The following is a 17,097-nucleotide window of genomic DNA, read 5'->3' as shown; positions in this document are numbered from 1 at the left end:
GCCCAACTTTTTCCAACCTTTTGCATTGCCAGCCTGCTACTGATGGGCCACAAAGAGGTGATTTCATGGGCTTGAGGCTCGCTCCCTCGCCCGAGCGAGAAGCCGTGACGCCGAACGGATCGCTCACTCCAGGATCGATCGTGAGAAGCTGGGGCTGGATTTGTGGCGTTGGAGTTGAAGATTTTCTGGGAACGGAGGGCTCCCGGACACGCCCTTAAAAACGGAGCAGGAGCCCTCCCGTCGACAAGGACCAAGGTCCACCGCGCCTACATAAAGGCCATAGGAGACGAGGCAAACCTGCGTCGGTGACGACTGTTGGGAATCGTAGCATAATTTTAAAATTTTCCTACGCTCACCAAGATGCATCTATGGAGTGTACTAGCAACGAAGGGAAAGGAGTGCATCTACATACCCTTGTAGATCGCGAGCGGAAGCGTTCCAATGAACGTGGATGACGGAGTCGTACTCGCCGTGATCCAAATCACCGATGACCGAGTGCCGAACGGACGGCACCTCCGCGTTCAACACACGTACGGTGCAGCGACGTCTCCTCCTTCTTGATCCAGCAAGGGGGAAGGAGAGGTTGATGGAGATCCAACAGCACGACGGCGTGGTGGTGGATGTAGCGGGTCTCCGGCAGGGCTTCGCCGAGCTTCTGCGAGAGAGAGAGAGAGAGAGAGAGAGAGGTGTTGCAGGGGGAGAGGGAGGCGCCCAAGGCTGTGTGTTGCTGCCCTCCCTCCCCCCCTTTATATAGGCGCCCTGGGGGGCGCCGGCCCAGGAGATGGGATCTCAAGGGGGGCGGCGGCCAAAGGGGGAAAGGGGGTGCCTTGCCCCCCAAGGCAAGTGGGAAGCCCCCCCACCCTAGGGTTCCCAACCCTAGGCGCATGGGGAAAGGCCCATGGGGGGGCGCCCAGCCCACTAGGGGCTGGTTCCCTTCCCACTTCAGCCCACGGGGCCCTCCGGGATAGGTGGCCCCACCCGGTGGACCCCCGGGACCCTTCCGGTGGTCCCGGTACAATACCGGTAACCCCCGGAACTTTCCCGGTGGCCGAAACTGAACTTCCTATATATAATTCTTCACCTCCGGACCATTCCGGAACCTCTCGTGACGTCCGGGATCTCATCCGGGACTCCAAACAACTTTCGGGTTTCCGCATACACATATCTCTACAACCCTAGCGTCACCGAACCTTAAGTGTGTAGACCCTACGGGTTCGGATGACATGCAGACATGACCGAGACGCCTCTCCGGTCAATAACCAACAGCGGGATCTGGATACCCATGTTGGCTCCCACATGTTCCACGATGATCTCATCGGATGAACCACGGTGTCGAGGATTCAATCAATCCCATATGCAATTCCCTTTGTCAATCGGTATTTTACTTGCCCGAGATTCGATCGTCGGTATCCCAATACCTTGTTCAATCTCGTTACCGGCATATCTCTTTACTCGTACCGCAATGCATGATCCCGTGACTAACGCCTTAGTCACATAGAGCTCATTATGATGATGCATTACCGAGTGGGCCCAGAGATACCTCACCGTCACACGGAGTGACAAATCCCAGTCTCGATCCGTGCCAACCCAACAGACACTTTCGGAGATACCCGTAGTGCACCTTTATAGTCACCCAGTTACGTTGTGACGTTTGGCACACCCAAAGCACTCCTACAGTATCCGGGAGTTGCACGATCTCATGGTCTAAGGAAAAGATACTTGACATTGGAAAAGCTCTAGCAAACGAAACTACACGATCTTTTATGCTATGCTTAGGATTGGGTCTTGTCCATCACATCATTCTCCTAATGATGTGATCCCGTTATCAATGACATCCAATGTCCATAGTCAGGAAACCATGACTATCTGTTGATCAACGAGCTAGTCAACTAGAGGCTTACTAGGGACACGTTGTAGTCTATGTATTCACACATGTATTACGATTTCCGGACAATACAATTATAGCATGAACAATAGACAATTACCATGAACAAAGAAATATAATAATAACCATTTATTATTGCCTCTAGGGCATATTTCCAACATCGACAAGAGGCGAGAAACCCTGATCGCCCGAGTCACGAGAACATAGGGGGTGAATGGGTACAAGACTTCGCTTTATGTACATGATGTAAGTTGGGCTTTAAGTACATCGCACTACCACTTTTTTTGTGGGGAAGCCCACTGTCACTGTTGGTATCAATTTTTGTTATACCTTTGTTTCTCAATTTTGGAGTTGAATTTTGCTGACATTATAGATTCATGATGTGACAAATAGGCTAATACCATTTCTCTTTTTTTTTCTTCTCGAAGATCTATAAGCTTATAAATGAAGCCAGATGCATATGATGGCTTCATAGCTTCCTTTAAAACAAAGAGAAGTACATACTACAAACACGTAGTTAAAATGTAATGTCGCAAGGTTGTGTTTGGATATCTTTGTTTTTTCCTCCTTTAGCCGTAGACAGCTAGGGCAAAGTTTCTCCTCCAAACTTCACCGAGTAGCCCGTGGATTCGCATCCCCTCTGCCTACCGCTCGGTTGCCGATGGCAGGGAGGAGAATCCTGATGCCTCCGCTTAGGTTAGTAGTTTATTAGGTTAGGTTTTTTCAGTCCTCGCAAGTGTGGCGCTCGAGTTGATGGTGACGCTTCTTCTTCGAGTTCGTCTACCGGGCTCCAATCCTCCTCGTGTGTGTCTGTCTAGATGTAGTCGACGGAGCTAGGGCATAGATTACTTTCGTCTCCTTAGACGGTGAGATTAGGGTTTCTATGTATCGAGATTTGGTGGCGGGTGCTTCAGATCTATGCAAGGGTTCCAACCGCGAGTACCGCAACTCCAGGCCGCTGTTCCTTAGGGTCACGTGCATGAAGACTTCCCGGCTGTCGTCGACAAGGTCAAGTCGGCTCCGTCAGTGGCTCGTTCAGCCGTGGTCGTTTGGTGGTCTCGGAATCTCAGTTTGTTATTTATGTTTGAGATGCTTTGTACTCCCTCCGTCCGAAAAAGCTTGTCCCTCAAATGGATGTATCTAGCACCAAAAGCTTGTCCCTCAAATGGATGTATCTCTCAACAACTTGGTGCTAGATACATCCATTTGAGGGACAAGCTTTTTCGGACGGAGGAAGTACTTAAGATGAATTTTTATAATAATTTTGATGATTTCCAAACGAAAATTGTAATGTTGCAGGAACCAAGGAACAACGAAGTTTTATAAATCGACGGTGACCACCAGGTCCGGTGCCTCTGCCCGTTCCGTTCCGGCTAGTCGTGGTTCCGCCCGCGGTCCTTGTGGAAACAACAATAAATAAGCTCATTTAAAGAAAAACAATTCCCTCCGTCCGAAAAACCTTGTCATCAAAATGGACAAAAAGGGGGTGTATGTAGAACTAAAATACATCTAGATACATCCTCTTTTATTCATTTTGATGACAAATATTTCGGGACGGAGGGAGTACATAAACTGCATCGAGGTCTCTGGCCGTACGGCGGCATCGTGACGCAGCACACGCACCTGCGCGGCTCTTGTTTGCGCCCACCCGAGCCATGCCAAAGCCTTCACCTCAAAAAAAGAAAAAGCCAAGCCGAGGCCAACCCAGGATCATTTGGCCTCACCGTGCTCCGAGGGCCGTAGCAAACAACGGGCTCATTTTTAAAGAGGAGGGATGGGATGGCAGCAGTACAGAAGCTTCCGAAGCCAGCCACAGAAAACGAGAGTGGCTCTTGTCACCTTCCTTGTCTTTTTTCCTTTTCGCTTTATTCTTTGGCGACTCGATTCTCACGTGTCAGTCCCTCTTCCTCGCTCGCCGCCTTAGTTTTCACCTCGACAAATATATGGATACGCGCTTTAGTTTTCACCTCGTACGTACTTACATTCCATGCATGTTGATGTCGGCGCTGTCCAGCGGCTTTTTTGCATCTCCAACACGCCCGTCGCAAGTCAAAAGCGAGTATACCATACCACGCTCCTTGTTGAAAAAGGAGGCGAGCGAGGGGTGCACACACGGTACCGTCTACTACCTTGTTGGTGGTGCTGGCTGCGCCGGGAAGGTAGGCGGCATGCATGAAGACTCGATCGAGGCGACGACAGGATCCCACTGAGCAAGAAGCATCGAGCTAGGTAGGTCCACATTCGTTGAACCTAGATCGCGCGGCTCGTGTCTACGGGGAAACAAGAGATTTTTCTAGGCCCTTCTTTTTTTTTTTAATTTCTGTGAATGGAAAAGGAACCTGGCTTGCTCGCAATGATACTCCCTCCGTCCGAAAATACTTGTCATCAAAATGGACAAAAAGGGATGTATCTAGATGTATTTTAGTTCTAGACACATCTCTTTTTACCCATTTTGATGACAAGTATTTTCGGACGGAGGGAGTAGATAGGATTGCCTCCCTTCTTGTCCGTACCCTGTTCCAACCACAAACATAACATAGTAGGCGTACACCGTGGGTCTGATCAATGGCCAGATGCACGGAGACCGTATGTATGTATGGGCAACCAAATTGATCTGGTGACTGTTTTGCTCTGTCAAATCTTTGTCAGACAGGTGGTGAGGCCGTACCCCAGATCCCGTTTAGAGGAGTTAGTTAGTTGTACATTAACAGTAGTAGTACTCCAGTGGGTGGGGTCAGGGCGGCTGTCGGTCCGACGCCGCTGTCGCCGGACAGACAGACGGAGGTCTTGGAACATAGCAAGGGCGCTCTCCCCCATCGTCCGTGGTGGCCTGTCGATGGTGGGGAGCTGCAACGCCGACCACACGCGACGCGAACGATCGAGCTGACGGACGTCCACCGGCATGTGGTGTTAGGAGCAAGGATTGGGATCTATATATTTAACTGGCAACAATCTCTCAGAGTACAGGAGGTGGAGGCGAGACACTGGACGTGGGGGCCGGCCTGTCAGGGCTGCTGACATCCCCCTCTCCTTGAGACGAGGCTTGCCCCCAAGCCTCCGCTGCAGGAAACGAGCGCGTAGAGCTTCCTTGTCTTTCCAGGAATCTGGCACAGTTGCAGGATTGGACGAGCGGATCCGAACTTGCTCCACCATAGCACCGCGGCGTTTGCGCCAACGCCGCTCCAGGACTGAAGTTGGCACAGCAGGAATGTCAGAATATTCAGGCAATTCAGTAGACGAGGAAGTACCTGGGAGCAGAGCACGTCGCAGCTGGGACACATGGAAGACAGGGTGCACTTGAGAATGGCCAGGCAGTTGCAATTTGTAGGCGACTTCATTGACACGAGAGATGATGCGGTAAGGCCCAAAGAACCGGTACGAGAGCTTGTGGTTAGCTCTCGTTGCAACAGACGTCTGGATGTAAGGTTGAAGCTTGAGGAAGACTTGATCGCCGACGTTGAAGACACGGAAATATCTCTTCTTGTCGGCTTGTTGTTTCATGAGGTTGCGGGCGCGATGAAGTTGTTGTTGGATTAGCTGTTGTACCGCGGCTCTCTCATCCAGCCATGAACGAAGAGCGGGAACGGTACATGCCGAGGCTGCTGTAATGCCCCATTGGCGCGGTTCGTGCCCGTACATAGCTCGAAAGGGAGACATACCAATAGCTGAGTGAAATGAAGAGTTGTACCAATATTGCGCCAAGGGAATCCAGTAACTCCAGCGGCGAGGACAGGCTTGAGTGAAGCACCTGAGAAATGTCTCAAGACATTGATTGACCCGTTCCGTTTGTCCATCGGTTTGTGGGTGATTGGCTGTACTCATTCGCAGACCGGTGCCCACATATTTGAAGAGTTCTTGCCAAAAGTGACTTATGAAGACGGGATCACGGTCTGATATGATTGCCCCTGGGAATCCGTGCAGCCGATAGATGTGATTCATGTAGAGGAGGGCCACTTTTGACGCTGTGTAAGGGTGAGAGAGAGCCAGGAAGTGGGCGAACTTGGTGAATTCGTCCACAATAACCAATATGCAGTTGTCGTTTCCTGACTGAGGCAAACCATCAATGAAATCCATGCTTATGAATTCCCATGATTCTTTAGGCACAGGTAGGGGCTCCAGCAACCCTGGGTAGGGTGCTCGATCAGGTTTGGCTTGCTGGCATACTTGGTAACACTTCACATATTGGAGGATGTGAGTCTTCATTTTTGGCCACGCGAACAGTTGACGTACGCGCCGATAAGTCACAGGAAAGCCCGAATGCCCCCCCCCATGGGTGTATCGTGAAAGGTTGCAATGATCTGTTGTTGCATGGAGGTGTTGCCCCTGAGCCAAATACGCCCTCAAAAGCACAGGATACCTTTGTCCAGAGCAAAATAACCTTTGGGATCAGGGCGCACTGCGAGTTGTTCCAGGAGCTTTTGTGCCTGAGGATTAGTGATATAACTGGTAATGATATCTGCCATCCATGCTGGCTGACAGGAAGAAATGGAGTTCAGAGAGTCTGCATGAGTGGCTCGAGAAAGAACATCAGCTGCGCCGTTCTCCACTCCTTTCTTGTACTTGATGGTGTAACGGAGGCCCAGGAGTTTTGTGAAGGCCTTTTGCTGCCATGGCGTCGTCAGATGTTGCTCCTCCAGGTGAACTAGGCTCTTTTGATCCGTGTGTATCACAAACTCGTTGTGCTGGAGATAAGGTCTCCATTGGTCGACGACCACCACCACGGCTAAGTATTCCTTCTCATAGGTTGAGAGTCCGCGATACCGTGGGCACAGGGCCTTGCTCATGAAAGCAATTGGATGACCATTTTGTTGCAGAACAGCACCAATCCCAGCATCGCAGGCATCCGTTTCAATCACGAACAGCTTGGTGAAATCCGGGAGAGCAAGAACTGGAGCGGATATGAGATGCTGTTTCAGTAGACGAAATGCTTCAGCTGTGCTTTCAGTCTAGACAAAGGGTGTCCCTTTCTTCAACAGATTGAAAAGGGGTCGAGCAATGATCCCAAAGTGGCGAACAAAACGCCTGTAGTATCCTGCTAAGCCCAGAAAACATCGTACTTCCTTAACATCAGTTGGAATCGGCCAATTTTGTACTGCCGTAATCTTGCTAGGCTCGGTTGCAACCCCTTCAGCGCTGACCACATGACCCAGGTAAGAGAGCTATTGCTGGCCGAACGAAAACTTGGAGAGTTTGACCTTCCATTGGTCTCGTTGGAGCAACTGGAAAACTTGGCGCAAGTGTTTAACATGGTCCTCCAAACTTTTACTGAATACCAGGATGTCGTCGAAAAAGGACAGCACACAAACACGGTACACAGGCTGCAGAGTGTCTTGGATGGATTCAATGAAGGTTGCTGGTCCACCTGCCAAGCAAAATGACATGACCAAAAACTCAAAATGCCCTGAGTGAGTTTGGAAGGCCGTTTTGTGTTCATCCCCTTCCACTAACCGTATCTGATGGTAGCCGGCTCTCAAATCCAGTTTGGAAAACCACTTGGCTCCGTGAAGTTCATCTAACAGCTCTTCAATGATTGGCACAAGGTATTTTGAAACTATCGTCATAGCATTAAGGTGACGATAGTCTATGCAAAGGCGCCATGTACCATCTTTCTTCTTTACTAAGATAGCTGGAGAAGCAAAGGGGCTTTTGCTTCTTCGTATCACGCCTGACTGCAACAGTTCATCGACTTGCTTTTCTATTTCTGTCTTGTGCTCTGGTTTGTGGCGATAGGGTCTGATGTTGACAGGTTGAGCACCTGGGATTAGTTGAATGTGATGGTCAGACTTGCGCCGAGGAGGTAGACTGGTGGGTTCCCCGAAGACATCCTCAAACTGATCAACTACCTCTTTGACTGAAGGAGGAATTGTTGCGTGTTCTTCAGCCGACAACTCGACGTGATGTAGCTGCACCATGTGAGAGATGGCTCCCTGACGACATAAACTGTGTAACTGCGAGCTGTTGATCACAGTGCAAGTGGTTGTAGACGGGTGACCAGACAGACACACTATATTGCCCTTCACACGCAGCTCAATCCGTTTAGCTTGCCAGTCCACAGTCATTGGGCTATTATCCTCCAGCCAATCCATGCCTAAGATTGCATCATAAGTGCCAAGAGGTAACACCTTCATATCAGTTGTGAATTCATGGCCATGAGAAAACCAATTGCAGTGAGGAATAACTGAAGAACATATTAGTTCACCACCCCCTACCACACGGACACGCCCTGGTGTTTGCAAAGCCACAACCCCAGTGAGCTGTGTGGCCAATTGCTCATCCACGAAAGAAGTGGAACTTCCTGAATCAACCAACATAAGAATCTCCCGGCCTTGGATCCAGGCATGCAGTTGGAACGCCTTAGGCGAAACTCCTCCTGTGAGAGCTTGGCGAGAAATGGCCATCACTGTATCGCATTCCGGTTCTGATGCTTGTTGTTGCCCTGTATCAAACACGGTGTCGATGCCAAATAACTCCAGCAGTTCTTCCACGACGTGCAACTGGACAGTGGTGGGGCAAGTGTGATCATGCCCCCACCGCTCGCCACACTTGAAACACAGCCCTCGAGCACGACGGTACTCCCTGAGTGCCTTGACCTTGGAACTGTCCACTCGGGGCAGCATCGATGCCACGACGGTCCACTGCTGCATTAGGAGCCGGAAGTGGAGCAGGTCTTGCTGGTGGTGGAGGTAGAGGCAGAGGAACTCCTGACCGAAGAGTGGCGTCAGCTGCGCGTTGCATTGGTGGTGGCGAACGCGGCCGATGAACGCTCTCGGTCACCTCCTCTTGGAGCAGAGCAAGCGAGCACGCTGTATCCAGGTCAGCCGGCCTCTGAATCAGCACCACGGCTCGGATGTCGACACGGAGCCCCTCGACAAATCGAGTCAAATAATAATAAGGATGAATTGTGTCAGAGTATGAAGCAAGATGATTAATAATCAACTCAAAACGCTCTATATAATCAGACACTGAAGAGGTTTGACGAATGGTATAGAACTGACGAATTAAGAGTTGGTGGCGATCACGCCCAAATCGAGTACAGAGCAATGCTGTAAACGATTCCCAATCATACTCAGATATTTTGCGTTGGATGGATTGCAACCAAACCGATGCAGGGCCGGTGAAATTCAACGCGGACATCGGGACCCAAAAAGAGGTGTGAATTGCAAACATTGCAAAATACTGCTCGCACAAGGTCTTCCATAGCTTAGGATTTTCACCAGAGAATTGAGGAAAACAGATCGAGGGATGTGACTATCCCAGGCCTCCAAGAAGCTGGCTAGCGTGCGCGAAGGGTGAAAGGGCTGGAACAGCTGATGGGTTCGGGCACTCACCTATGCCCGGGAGAGACGCCGGCGGAGTTACCGGCGCCTTCTCCCGGTGAAGGAATGCGTCGCCGTGGTCCATGGACCCGTGAGGCAGCTCCTGCACTCGGATCGCGGCCTCTGGTTGCGCGCCGATCGAGTGGAGGTTGGGCTCCCGGAGAGGAAGGCCCGTTGCCGCCACACCGGACGCCGCCGCCGCAGGCGTGCGCCCCTGCTGCAGATCCGCCACCGCATCGGAGAGCTTGGCGACATGACGCTCGAGATCGGGCCGCCAAGTGAGTAGATCGTCCAGCTTGGCGGTGTTCGCGTGCACCGCTGCTGTGTTGTTGCGGAGCTCGACGCGGAACTCGTCCATGGAGCTGGTGATTTTCTCCATGTACTCCTTCATGGTAGGATCCATGGCTTCGATCTGGCCGCGAGCTTGTCAGAGGCGCCTTGTTTCCACAAACAACGCCAGATCGGGAGGGTGGAAGGGTAGTGGGTGGTCTCTGATACCAGATGTTAGGAGCAAGGATTGGGATCTATATATTTAACTGGCAACAATCTCTCAGAGTACAGGCAGTGGCGATTACAAGGATCTCGATCGAGCTAGGGTTCATACAGAGAGAAGGGGAACAAAAGGGAAAGCCGGTGCCGCCGCCGTTGATCCACTGGATGGGTTGAGTGTAGCGAGCTGATGCATAAGTAGTGCAGTTGCTGGGCTTCACTGGACCCAGGCCGGTCTAGTGACTCGCGTGTTGGGCCTCCGGGTGCGCTGTGGTCGCAGTCCTGGTGCAGGTGGAGGCGAGACGCTGGACGTGGGGGCCGGCCTGTCAGGGCTGCTGACATCTGGCTTCGGCTCTTGTCTCCTCCAGCTCCTCTCTCGGACCTGCCGACCCTTTGCCGGACTGAAAAACAACAAACCAAACCATGCCGCAAGTCTACGACAAATGACGTTGTACCACGTAAGTACGTGATGACATACAGCGAATCTTTTCTTGTTCACAATAGCTATTCGTAATTAAGTTGCCTGTTTTTTTTGGATTAGTTGGTTTGGGTGAGAAGAGGAGACGTAGCCCCGATGCCTAAGATGACGGCGTCGCGGCGAGCGCAACAAGGCGCATGAGGACGCCAATGAGGCCTCACACGGAAAAAATTCGAAGCTAGAGACACCGCAGCGCCTCAAACAGAGGCAGGAGGGCACAAGAAGATTGCCCCAACTATATACAGCAGAATTCCACCACGGATCAAGGCGACAATGATGGTTGCCCCGGCCATTGAGGATGGGGCTTGGGCAATGGAGATTGGCCCTAACATCGGGGTACATGAACTACATGAATTCCTGGAGCTATGGACTAGAGTGAGCACATGGGAGCCGCAGATGGACGTGCCGGACTCTGTTGCCTGGTCATGGGAGCCCAACGGTCATTATTCCGTACGATCCGCGTACGCAGCGAAGTTCTGGGGCCGGACTGTTGACCCAATGGCCCAGCTGACTTGGAAATATAGGGGCCCATCCACATGCAAATTCTTCGCCTGGCTTGCGCTCAGAAACAGATGTTGGACCTCGGATCGCCTTGCAAGGAGGGGGCTACCACACCAGGATGCATGCCCCTTATGTGACCAGGAGGATGAAACCATCAATCATGTGCTACTCACGTGTGTGGTTTGCGAGATCGGTATGGGTGGTGGTATGCGAGGCTTTGGGCAAGCTGGAATGGTCACCGATGGCACATGATTCGCTTGCCCTATGGCTAAGGGACAACCAGGGGATGGACAACAACAATCGGAAGGATCTCCATACTATCTTTCTACTAGTGCTTTGGGAGCTGTGGAAGCATAGGAATGCGATTGTTTTCGATGGGGCATCGCCTTCAATCGTTGGACTTATCGGTAGGGTTAGGCCGGAGGGAAGGTTATGGTCGCTAGCCGGCAAGTTCAAAGGGAATGTAGACCCCTTCTTCCTTCGGCTAGAGTGGTGGGCGAGTAATGAGTAGTCCATTGTAACGAAACCCTTGTAATCTTGGTGGAGGCATGCTTTTGCCTTTCTTCTTTAATATATAATATGCACACTAGTGCATATTCGAGAAAAAAACAGAGGCGGGGTCGGAGGTTGACAATTCGGGTGGGAGGTAAGGTGCATGCTCACCGGAGTTATCTGGTACTTGGGGAGGATTAGAGGGAAGGTCGGGGGCGACGACGAAGGGAGGAGGGACGAGGCGTGCGTGGCAACACCGTCGGTCGCGGGGGGTGGTACGTGGGGGGGGGGGAGAATAGAGGGGGATGTTTGGGAAAGAAATACAAACATGAATTTTAAAGCAACAACAAAAGGTTGTGTGGGTGGGTGGGAAGGGAAGGGGGGAGGGGGGGGGGGGGGGGGGGTAGTCGAATTTTCTAACTGTTAGACAGTTGGCCCCTTTGTTGTTGTTTAGAAATTCATGCCACATTTTCTGATTTTCCGTAAAGTTTGTCGTGTTTGTGAGTATTACCTAATACTCCCTCCGTAACATAATATAAGAACCCCCCGTCACATAATATAAGATAGTGTCAAAAATCATCTTATATTATGTTACGGAGGGAGTATTTCAGAAAATCACATAAGTGGCATTTAAATTTTTAACATATAAGTCATAAGCTAGTACAGTGCGTGCCACATTGCTCCTTTGGTTCATATGTTATGAATATCATAGGGCAGGAAAATCGTAGGAAAGGTGATGACATATATCTCAATTTCTATTTCTACAGAAAAAAGATACCATTTGATGCATAGGATTTGTTTTCAATAAGCTTAGGATAATAGTTTTTTTTCTTTAAAATTTAAAGGAATGGTTCTCATCCTACATAGGAATAGGAATAGAAATCCATTCCTACAACTAAATCAAAATTTCTATTCTTTAGAATTCTTATAAAATTTATCTAAAACAAAGGAGGCCTTTATCAAAAAGGAAGCCGTAAAGCGAAAAATGCCTACGAAGGATGAGTTCTAGTGAGCTCATATTCAAATTTTATTTTTTTGAAGCGCAGAAAATCCTAATTTATTATTGAACACACGTGCACATGTATAGTACGTATGTGCAAAATTTCACAGCATTATACTTTTACATGTGGTGTACAGAAAAAAGACAATACGCATTTTAAATGGGCCTTTTATTTTTGTTATTGGGCCAGAATTTTATTTTTCTTGTACTGCCTACAAATCACAACATTTTTTGATGAAATTTTATCCTTCCATCGTTTTTTTTCAGATGCTTTTCAAACTTTGAAATATGCTTTTTGATATTTTCATAATACCGAGCTCACCGGAGCTCAGCCTCCAAAAATCCACACTCGCCGTAAAGCGAGTACTCACAAAGCTTTACGAATAAAAAAAAACTTTACGAAGAGTCAACGCGGTGGCGGAGGTGATTCGTTCAGCGTGAGGCGTCGAGGTGGGTGGATCGATTGACGCACAAAATAAGCGAGGGCATGAGTGGGTCCCACGAACCACGATTGGTGAGCAGAGTGCCGTGTGTGGGACTGCAGATTCGTTGGACCGGATGCATGCCCTGCTGAGGAGGAACGCCGCGGCCGGAATCTTCCCAGACGTTGTACCCCGGCCCTTCCCCGACATTAGAGCATCTTTACCACACCCCGCATCCCGTCGGTCCATAAAACGCGTTTGCAGTTTGCGAAAACCGGGCTTTGCGGGTTGGCGCGGACGGCCGCAGATGCAGACCCCCAACGGACTCATATAAAAAGATATTCGCGGAATGTACTTTTTTTATGGATCGGCTTTGCGGGGTCTGCTCTTGTGCCACTGCATCCCGCATCCCACCGGCCCGCAAATAACAAATCCACAACACAAAAATAAAAAAACATCCACACTACAAATAATTATTCAATACCAACATAATACAATAATTATCGACATTACAAATAATTATTTAAATCACTGAAGCAAACTAAATAATGCAATACAAAACTTGTCCCGGATACAAATACAAATGAATAGAAAAATGAGTTTGTTACTGTCCAGCCCTTTGCCAATGAGATCCTCCTGAAGTTGAAAATGGGTGTTTGCATTTTCAATCTCTTTGTAGGTCTTAAGAAAAGCTCTAATGCGGTTAGGGTCTCTAGCACGTTTGACACGGCTACGCACATTGTCGTAGAAGAACTCCAAGTTCATTCCTCTCCCATCTTCGAAAATCATATTGTGAAGGATAACACAACATGTCATGATATTTTTCAAGGTCCTCTTGTCCAAAAAACGAGCAGGGCCACGAACAATGGCAAACTTAGATTGCAAAACCCCGAATGCTTTTTCAATGTCTTTTCGGGCTGCCTCTTGCACCCTTGCAAATTCACAATGTTTTCTAGTTTTTGGGATCTTTGATGCTCTTGACAAAGGTGCACCAAGGGGGTATATACCATCTGCAAGATAGTACCCTTTTGTGTATTCATGCCCATTGATAGTATAGTTGCAAGCAAGAGCATCACCACTAGCAAGCCTAGCAAATAAATGAGACCGTTGCAACATATTGATATCATTGAGAGTGCCCGGCATGCTAAAGAATCAATGCCAAATCCATAAATCCTCGGATGCTACGGCCTCTAGCACAATTATTGCATCACGAGGCTTGCAACAATATATTCCTTGCCATGCCTTCGGGCAATTTTTCCAAGTCCAATGCATACAATCAATGCTACCTAGCATGCCAGGCCAACCACTCCTCTCATTAGATGACATCAATTTCTTTGTGTCATCCTCGTTGGGTGCCCGAAGATACTCAGGACCAAAGACACGGATGATCACTTTGGCAAATCTACGGACTGACTCAATTGTGGTATCTTCACCAATGCGAAGGTACTCATCAGCATAGTCAGCCAGAACGCCATATGCAATCACCCGCATAGCTGCGGAGATTTTTTGATATGCACTAAATCCCTTTAAGCCCGCAACATTTCTTCTTTGAGTAAAATACCGACAATTTGCCTTGCAAGCTTGAGCAATTTTCACAAAGAGGGATCAGCGTATTCTGTACCTTCTCCGGAAGAGGTGCGGTGGATACGTTGGATTCTCCGCGAAGTAGTCTTGCATCAACATCTCGTTCCCAAGATGGCGATTCTGAGGAATGCAAAGACGCTCGAGGTCGATCCTCGTCGCCTCTTCCGGTTTTCGTCTTCGTGCTCCTTCACGGCAAGTGCCATCACTAGTGTCTGCTACCGAATGGTCGCAAGCATCGTCTCAACATCCGAGTTGTCCGAATCGGACGAATCGAAGAGCAAGAACTTCTCGCACGGGCTCAATTCCATCTACATGGACATGAGTCGCACGCCGCGTCAATCAACTAGGCACACCGCTCGGCACAAAGCACAAAACAAACACTAACCGGTGGCTCTTGTGGCGGATGATCCCGGGCGGCGATGAGGGGCGGGCTCGACGGCGGTCGATCCCCGACGGCGACAGCGACGAGGGGAGGCTCTTCTCACCAGATCCGGGAGGGGGGGGGGTGCAGCGTATCAATGTTGGCGGGTGGGGGACGCCCCCGCGGCGCGATTCTGCCCGCAAATTTGGCCGGAATCACCGGCGGCGGACGGGCGGAACCAAAGGCGGGCGGCGAAAGGAGATGGGGAAAGGCGCGCGGGCTGAAATGTCCCTCCCCCAACCACTTCACTGGGATACGGGACACCGCAGGGGCGAGGGGGAAACCCGCGTATCCGTGGGTTGGGGCCGAGATTTTGCCGCGCCCCTCAAATTTTTTTGCGGGCCGGCCGCGTTTGCGGGGTCTGTTCGGGCGGGATTTTCCGCGCCAACCCGCATTTTGGCGGTTATTTTACAGGTCGAGGCCTTTTGCGGGGTCTGCTAGAGTTGCTCTTAAAAATCCTCATCATTTTTCTCTTCTCGTCATGGACGACGAAATCCGTGTAACATGGAACGCGTCTGGTAGGCTGCATATACCTCAGTCAGACCCGTGCGATGCGGGAAGACAATAACCCTTTTAGATACCCGCATTCATTTTGGGCCTGCATAGCACGAAGATTAAAACACCTCTGAGCCTGCATCTAGAGGAAGGCTCAAATCGGTCATTTTTGTGGAGCCAGGCCCGCGCGGTGCAACCCTAGGCACGTGGGCGTGGGCAGTTGCACGTGTGGGTGCGGTCCCAAGACACCGCGTTGTTTCCAGACGCGTCGTCATATATTATCCTCACCTCCCTCACCGCTCTCCCCTCTTCCCCACTCACACCGGCGGCGGCGACCACCTGAGCTCTAGTGCGAATCGATCCAAGACGGCGGCAGCAACCACCAGAGCGACTGCAGACCTCCACCGGAGCGCATCGGCCATGACAGTAAAACCTCGACCTCTCTGTACATTCACTGCCTTCGACTCAGGCTAGATTAGATTAGAGCACGCGATTGAAGAGTTAGGGAGGGGATTGAACACATCAGGGTGGAGGATTGCCATCAATCGATTCTGCATCGATGGCTAGTAGGGTTCATAGGTTGTTTTTCGATTACATCGGGGGGGGGGGATTGGGGTACAAACTTTCTTGTCTAGCCGCGACGACCCTAGAGTCGCGCCGAGCGCGCGCGCAGGGGGGGCAGTGGGTGGGTAGCCATCTTCTTTTCATCCTCATCGTCTTTGTCAAGAACGATGGGTCTTGCACGTTCGCCTACCGCCGGCGCCCTGGCCACCATCTGCACCTCGTCATTGTCGGCCTCCGGCGACCCAAACGTGCTACTCCAGTACGCCGTGACACGCTGGTCTTGAGGCGCCTTGTACTGACTGTACTTGGCCCATCTTGCCCGCTGCCCAGCTTCGTCGGAGTCTGCCTGATTCATGGTCCAGCATAGGATGTCCACTGACATCGCGCCCTTGGCTAGGTCCGGAATTAGTGTCTTCAGTTCGTCCGGTGTAGCCTTCTTCATCATAGCATCAGCCTCCTTGTGCATGTCATCGAACATCGATGCTGCTGAAGTTCGAGCACACTTCCATGGTGTGCTCGAACTTCTTGCAGTCACCGAGCGAGCACCCAAGGAAGAAGGCCCTCCATCCAATGCCCCAGGAGAAAGGGTTGAGGTTGGAGTTGGAGTTCATGGCGAGGGGGAGCTGGTTAAACAGAGAGGTGGAAGAGGAGAGGTGGTGAAATAGAGGGGGTTTGAGTGCGGTGCTTGGTTAGTGGGGTGGGTTAATATAGGAGCGTTAGGCCGATATGAATGAATGCTAACCATTGAACTGCGTGATGTTCATAATGCAGATAGACAAGGGCTTGAAGGAAATATGCCCTAGAGGCAATAATAAAGTTGTTATTTATATTTCCTTATATCATGATAAATGTTTATTATTCATGCTAGAATTGTATTAATCGGAAACTTAGTACATGTGTGAATACATAGACAAAACAGAGTGTCCCTAGTATGCCTCTACTTGACTAGCTTGTTTATCAAAGATGGTTATGTTTCCTAGCCATAGACATGTGTTGTCATTTGATGAACGGGATCACATCATTAGAGAATGATGTGATGGACAAGACCCATCCATTAGCTTAGCATTATGATCGTTAAGTTTTATTGCTATTGCTTTCTTCATGACTTATACATGTTACTCTGACTATGAGATTATGCAACTCCCGAATACCGGAGGAACACCTTGTGTGCTATCAAACGTCACAACGTAACTGGGTGATTATAAAGAAGCTCTACAGGTGTCTCTGAAGGTGTTTGTTGGGTTGGCATAGATCGAGATTAGGATTTGTCACTCCGTGTATCGGAGAGGTATCTCTGGGCCCTCTCGGTAATGATCATCACTATAAGCCTTGCAAGCAATGTGACTAATGAGTTAGTTACGGGATGATGCATCACGGAACGAGTAAAGAGACTCGCCGGTAACAAAATTGAACTAGGTATGTTGATACCGACGATCGAATCTCAGACAAG

At 50.1% G+C, this 17,097-nt stretch overlaps 1 protein-coding gene across 1 annotated transcript; it reads right to left on the bottom strand.

Annotated features, from left to right (window-relative positions):
* Positions 1-4,795: 4,795 nt before the first annotated feature.
* On the bottom strand, positions 4,796-9,604 carry LOC141026721 (uncharacterized). The gene is made up of 7 exons (XM_073503563.1): positions 9,214-9,604; positions 8,660-8,847; positions 7,488-8,607; positions 7,159-7,247; positions 6,243-6,792; positions 5,545-5,633; positions 4,796-5,422 (listed from the first exon to the last, which is right to left on the bottom strand). Exons 1-7 carry the CDS (start codon positions 9,602-9,604, stop codon positions 4,796-4,798), a joined length of 3,054 nt encoding a protein of 1,017 aa, XP_073359664.1.
* Between the last annotated feature and the right edge of the window lie 7,493 nt (positions 9,605-17,097).

The sequence above is a fragment of the Aegilops tauschii genome, chromosome 7 (assembly GCF_002575655.3).
Source record: "Aegilops tauschii subsp. strangulata cultivar AL8/78 chromosome 7, Aet v6.0, whole genome shotgun sequence".
Classification (NCBI taxonomy): Eukaryota; Viridiplantae; Streptophyta; class Magnoliopsida; order Poales; family Poaceae; genus Aegilops; species Aegilops tauschii.
Note: the sequence above shows the minus strand (reverse complement) of the source record. Positions and strands in the feature narration are given on the sequence as shown.

What these genes read in the sequence shown, in the direction of transcription:
- LOC141026721 (XM_073503563.1), bottom strand. Translation starts at nt 9,604, where the DNA reads ATGGATCCTACCATGAAGGAGTACATGGAGAAAATCACCAGCTCCATG. An exon ending in CCTTTTTCGACGACATCCTG is followed by an intron (nt 6,793 to 7,158) that starts GTATTCAGTAAA and finishes CTACTGAAACAG; the next exon opens with CATCTCATATCCGCTCCAGT. An exon ending in TTATTTTGCTCTGGACAAAG is followed by an intron (nt 5,634 to 6,242) that starts GTATCCTGTGCT and finishes GACATTTCTCAG; the next exon opens with GTGCTTCACTCAAGCCTGTC.